Source organism: Nematolebias whitei, chromosome 8 (genome assembly GCF_014905685.2).
Source record: "Nematolebias whitei isolate Nwh7 chromosome 8, NemWhi1, whole genome shotgun sequence".
NCBI lineage: Eukaryota > Metazoa > Chordata > Actinopteri > Cyprinodontiformes > Rivulidae > Nematolebias > Nematolebias whitei.
In genome coordinates, this window is record NC_056505.1 from 51,790,930 (window position 1) to 51,797,828 (window position 6,899).

At 38.9% G+C, this 6,899-nt stretch overlaps 1 protein-coding gene across 1 annotated transcript in view; it reads left to right on the forward strand.

The window, feature by feature from the left end:
• The window catches only part of ncaph (non-SMC condensin I complex, subunit H), a 152,176-nt gene that overhangs the window by 26,207 nt on the left and 119,070 nt on the right, over positions 1 to 6,899 (forward strand). Inside the window, exon 5 of the mRNA XM_037680782.1 lies at positions 2,997 to 3,136. Coding sequence (XP_037536710.1) covers positions 2,997 to 3,136 — 140 coding nt within the window. The remainder of the gene's footprint in view (positions 1 to 2,996; positions 3,137 to 6,899) is intronic.

Sequence of the window (6,899 nt, forward strand, 5' to 3'; positions counted from 1 at the left end):
TTCAGCGGAGTCGCAGCTCGCATCGCTGCGCACTCAACCCGAGCAGTAAATGCTCCACTTCTAAGGAAGCTTATTCGGTGGAACCAAGTACTTCGACATTTATTCTGTTGATCGGAGCATATGGAACTACTTCCAAAGATTCTCAGCCACCCTGACCGGAGACGCTGAAAAGGGAGCGTGAGATGGACCTCTGTACCGGAGTTGATTTATCTTCTGCAAAGGTAACAAGTCGTTGCACGCCCTGAGTGTACCGCGGGCTGAGCTGGTGTCGAAAGAAGGGTGCCATTCCGGGTCAACACATCTATTATCATCCATCTAAACCTCCTCTTTAAATTTTTAAACTTCTATTTCTCCTCTTTAACTTTTCTATTCGCCAGTAATCAAGCTCGATGCCTTCAGAGGTGAATCGGCCTCAATCAGTAATTTTCTGTTGTCTTGTTAGTAAAGCTTGCCAAGTTTATTAATCAGAAACAGATCAGCAAATCAATGTGTACATGTCTTGATGTTAAATTTTGATTCTGTTAAATAAATGACCGCATTTATTCTGATGGGTCAAAGATAAAATGGCATCTCATGTCACTGACTTAAACACTCCACTCACAGTTATCTTGGTCACATGGCAGAAATTTAACTCGAAAAAGAGAAGAATCCATCATAATTAAACAATTAATATTCTTTGTGCTTGAACTAGCTTTAAGGATAATTAATTAGTTGTGTTTTCACAGCAAAGCTGTCCTGACATACCACATCACTCATGGCTCTGTTCTCTGTGCACTGAAACCATGAAAGTCCTCTTCTTCAGTGTCAGAACTGAAGAGGCTCAAAAAGATGTTGTCACACACTGGCTCCTTGTCGCTCTCGACGTCACTGTCTCTCGTGCTGTCTGCATCATCCTGCAGCAGTCCAGCCAAACTCTGTGCTGTGAGCAGATTAACAGATAAATCTGTTCTTCAAAAAAGCTTCTTTCAGCTAAGGCAGATAGCTAAGCTCAAGTCCGTTCTGTCCAGATCTGACCTTGAAAAACTAGTCCATGCATTTATTACAACCCGGCTGGACTACTGTAACTCACTTTATGTTGGGGTCAGTCAGGTCTCTCTCTCACGTCTCCAGCTTGTCCAAAATGCTGCAGTTCGGCTACTAACAGGAACTCACAGGTTTGAGCACATTACTCCAGTTCTGTCCTCCCTTCACTGGCTTCCTGTGTTTGTCAGAGTTGATTTTAAGATTCTTCTGCTGACATTCAAGTGTGTTAATGGCCTTGCACCATCATACCTCTCCGACCTTCTTCATTCTTATACTCCTTCTCGGGCCTTGAGATCATCAGACCAGCTGCTTTTGGCCGTACCTAAAACCAGGCTGAAGCTCAGAGGAGATCGAGCGTGCTAATTTTTTGGGACAGGCATTTTGGGTTTTCATGAGCTGTATGCCATAATCATCAGTATTAAAACAATTAAAGACCTGAAATATTTCAGTTGGTGTGCAATGAATCTGAAATATATGAAAGTTTCATTTTTATCATTACATTATGGAAAATAATGACCTTTATCACAATATGCTAATTTTTTTAGAAGGACCTGTATGTATATATTTGTGTATATATTTATGTGTATATATGTATATATGTATGTGTATATATGTATATATGTATGTATATGTGTATTGTATATATGTGTATATATGTGTATATGTGTATATATATGTGTGTGTGTGTATATTATATATATGTGTGTGTATATATGTATATATATGTATATATATTAGGAATGCGCGAATATATACAGTATACGGTAGAACGATAGAAATTTAGCCTACGATAGAGATCTGTCTTCTACCGGCTAACCGCAGTAATGCTGTGTCTAATGTAAAATCAGAGTTGTCAGATTTAATCGTTACTTTTTTTAGTTGAAAACTGTGCGCAAGTGGCGTTAAAGTCTTTTCTTCGAGAGCTAAGTAGCAAAGCTACAAGCTAACTACGCCCGGCTTGCCGTAGTGTTGCCGTATTCTGACTCATGTGCATAACACCGTGTTCCGTCGAAAGTTGTTTTTTTTTCTGTCGAAAGTTAAAGTAAGCGTTGGTCATCTTTAGAGAAACCTGCTCTCTGATCTGTGAAAAGAACGATGTGTTGTGTGATTTTACTGCGAGACCCTCTGGCCAAAGCCACAGACTCAATTTGTGTCAGCTCTCCTTAAAGTGGAAGGAGGCGCCCACTAGAGGGTTGGAGGGTGAAGTGTTTCAGTGTAAAATGCTGCTCTGTTGCTGTTCATTTCTTAAGTAAGACTGGAAACTGTTAACAACATATTATTTTGTTTAAAACACATGGCTAAAACTACATTTGATATATTTTGCACTATTTTGCACAAGAAAGAAGCCTAATACTTGATTTGTTTAATATTTAAAAACTCTTTGGACCTAGTAGTGGAATTTTCTTAATTCAAAATTTATGATGGCAAAAGGACATCCTATGCTTTTTTATTCCTATTGCAAGTTTTATACCAAAAACATATCGCGATATATACCGTTATCGCCACCCTTCACAGTACATATCGTGATGAATTTTATGCCATATCGCACGTTCCTAGCCTCAGACTTATGAGGTCTTTTCGATGAAAGATTAAATATTTTTTCCAAAGAGAAACGGTCCAGATGACATGATTTAACCTTTTTTTGTTGCAAATCAAAAAACGCAATGACATTTGAACAAAACAAAAATACACGGGTACATCTGCTTTTCATAGTGAAGAACAATAACATTCAACGTCTGCAACTTAAAAATAAACAAAAATCGCTTTTCTATCTTACTTGCATTTATTTCTCATTGTGTGATAACTTCTCATTTTATCAGTGTCACAGTGTGCCCCTTCCAGATTGGTTCATCAAGCTTTGTACCACAGGCCTGATTGCTCTGAATCTGGTGTTACTGTTTCATGCATTGTTGTCAAACCCAGCCTGACCATTCTGTTCTTTTTTGCACGTTTCATTCACTGTGAACATGCAGGTTGTGGTCCGGAAGAGGAAAGAGATGATGCTGCAGGAGATGAAAATGCCAACCAGTCCAAGAAAAAGAGGCCTCCTAAAAGAACAGTTGAGCAGAACCCGAGTAACATTAATAGTGCAGAATCTGAGAGAAAATGTGAGGTAAGGTTTGATCTCGGCCTCAACTCAAACATTTACTACATCAGTCTAAATGCAACTGTTCCTTATGTTCCTTTTGTGGGAGTGGTGGCGCAGAGGTTAGAGAGGTGGGCTTGTGATCCGAAGATTGCCGGTTCATGCCCCAGCCCCGGCAACATCAAAAATTGTGGGTGGGGTAGGTGAAACACCCACACTTGCCCCCACCCTCATTCGCCCCACTCTGGGCCCATGAGCAAGGTCCTTAACCCCACCATGTGCTCCCTAAACAGGTCTCTCTTGAAAATGAGTTCTCGTGGCTCAATGAGACTAACCTGGATAAATAAAGGCTAAATGAAAAAAAAAAATAATACATCCTGATGCATGCTCAATAATCCAGGTAGTAAAATCTACACACCTTTGCTGTAATTTCGAGCAAACAAATAATTGTTTTGTTGCTTTTCTTGGTAGTTTTTGGAGAAACGAGCATCTCTCTTCCTCTGCTTGTTCACGAAGCACCGAGGCAACTGAACTATTTTAGAAATACAGCTGATTTGACCATTAAAGCACATTTATTCAGCAAACGTTAGACTGAGACACACCTTTGCTGTAATTTCGAGCAAATAAACACTTGTTTTGAAGTGTTAGGGGCCGTTTACACGGCACATATTTTGAGTTAAACCGCTCTTTTTTTCTCTGCGGTTCTGCTGTTCACTTACACAACACTAGTAGCCCCCCTCTTTGAATCCGGAGGTTTCTCAACCCACCTCTCAGAGTGGAGGTTTTTGACTGACCGCACGCTGAAAACGTAAACATCTCCCACTGAGGCTTTTGTTAAACCACATACGCACGCGAAGACCAACGGCATATTTCTATCAACAACAATGGCGGCAGATTATAACACACTGCTTTCTGTACTACGAGTGATGGAATATATTTTGAGTCTCATATTTAATTAATCTATGCTGGAAAGTAGATACTGTGACCGACATCTGTGTTGGTTAGAGACAGTCGGGTCCAGTTCTAACATCGACATTTATTGAACGAGGCAGGCGTCACACGTCGCGCTGCATTATAACATACTAAATGTACTAAATAATAACAGTTGAACGATAATAGACAGTATTTATGTTAGTGTGAGATATATAATGAAGTTATCTGAGCAAAATGAAGCTATCTGGACTAAAGTTATGCGATTTAAACAATGCGAAACAGGTTGCATGTTATTAAAGTTGAAAATGAAGACATCAGGTTTCATTTTTATTTATTTATTCAACACCACAAACTATATGTCACACAAACACTGATAATTAAACTGAGCACACTGTTAAAAACACTAACTGTAAACTGCATTAATGAACTAGACCAGGGGTGGTTAAACTTTTAGACTCGCGGGCCACACTGAGTTCTAAAATTGGAGTGAAGGGCCGGGAACAGATGGATGGAGTGTTTGTGTGATGTTACACCCCAGCTCAATAACAGCTGCCAGGACACAATTAATTATGTTTGATTCCACCTTCTGCACCACTCAAGCAGCCACTAAGTCAGATTATATGATAGAACAGTGATTTTATTTACAATAGTGACATGATTGACTTTGTGGAGTCTTACCAACTTCAGGCCCAAACAACAAACAAAACAAACCACTGTATTTTCTCTTACCTGAAGAAAAATCACATGAACCAAACCATTGCATTATATTTTGCACTACTGTTATGATCAACTCGTCCTGTCTATTCTGGTAATTCTGGTATTGTCATTTCCACTTAATCACCTCATCAGTACATAACTGTGACTCTATATAGAACCGGTATGCACACCTTCACTTTACTAAGTTTCTCAGGTTTATACTTTATATTGCACTATTGTTTACTCTGGCCTTGCACATCCATTATCTACCTCTCATCACGTTATTGTCTTCAGTCAGCGTCCCTTTGTCTCCTGTTAGTCACTATTGAGCACGTTGCATCAGAGGTCCTGCTGCTGTTCACTTTTATATTTTTTATATAACTAGTTGTGTTAGTTTATTTTTGCTAATGTTGTTGTTTGCTGCAACTTGAGTAGGAGTGTAACGCAATTTCAATTTCTATGTATGTCCTGTACATATGCAGAATTGACAATAAAATCAATCAATCAAGTGTCTTACCTCACTATGCTCATGGAATACAGGAGAAAAGTCTAAATAAAGTGTCGGCTCACCTCCACAAACTCCTCACTAAACTTTTTACAACTACAGGATCTAAAGTTGATGACAGGTCAGCTGGTTGGGAATGGAAGCAGACGTCCTCCTCCTGCAGCTCCTCTGTGCAGCATCACAATAGAGTACCTGCACAATAATTCACACGTTTTTGTCTTTCACTTTTTTTAATAATTCACACACAATTAACAGTTTCCCACACAAAGTATGACTTACAGTGGTTCCTGATGGATGAAAAGTAACATCCTGGTCGAGGTTTTCCTTTCACTTTATCCTGGATTCTTGTCAGCAGCCCGATATGTTTTCCACTTAAATCTGGTGATCTGTCCGTTGTGACAACTTTACTCCACAGAAGCTTCATTCTCTAATGACAGCAGACGGTTATAAAAATCCTCTCTGTGTTTTTCCTTTCAGAGACTCCAGGGTCAAAAACACCTCCATTATCTCAAAACTGTTGTTAATCCTGCAGATTTAAAAAAAAAAATAGTAGATGAGCAGTGTCCTTTATTACTTTCATCCATTAAACCGTAACTTAAAGGACTCTCTGTTTTTTAGTTTTTTTTGCTAAATCTTCATCAATCAGTTCCACAAGGCGAGTCACAGTGCTGCGTGATAAACTGATGTTTTTCTAACTTAACTTGGCCCTCCGGACACAACAGACCTTCTCTGTTTTTACCATGTTTCTTTTAAAAAATCACCATCGCAGAAAGGCTTGCTAGCATAGTTAGCAGTTAGCAAAGTGTACTCTTTGAAAACCGCAACAGTTTCTTGGCATAAAAACTGCCTTTGACTGGACCTCAGTGAAACAACATGTTGTTGTCCACAATGAAACATGTTGTTGTTCACCCCATTTTAAACACTCGACACTCACTGTACACTTTTCTTTGAAAAACTCGTTTTTACAGACGAGATCATAGGGCAAAGTAAAAATAAAAGCATAGAAGAAGAAATTACTTCTTCTCCACTTGCCTGTAATACACGTCAATGTCTGTAGTGTGCCTCTACTGGAGAAATGCTGGAACTACAGGTAAAACAACACCAGTTTTTTTTCTATTAAATTCAGTTTTTTAAATATAATTTGAACCAGTGGAGATTTTAACCTCTTTTTGGGGGGTGCTTAAGCACCCCTAAATTTTACCTCAGCACCCCTGAAAAATAAAGTAGCTATTAAAAATAATAATAATAAAAATAATAATAAATATATATATATTATTTTAATTTTTTTATTATTGTCCAAATTTTGGACAATTTCGGCGGGCCAATTTAAAAGCCCAATGGGCCATATACGGCCCGCGGGCCTGGGTTTACCCATGCCTGAACAACCTGAACCTCCACAAGCTGTAAGATCTTTAGCTCCTCACATCTAAGTGCTGCAGCCACCATGTCTGAGAATGTGCTGATTGACCCCTGGTTACGTTTTTGCTTCATTATGTACAGTAGTTCCTCGTTTATCGCCAGGAATCCATACCCTGAAGACCCGCAATAAGTGAAAAACTGCCAAGTAGGAATAGTAGTGCAAGTAGTAAATAGTAGTTTATTTTACTCCATCTATCTATCTATCTATCTATCTATCTATCTATCTATCTATCTATC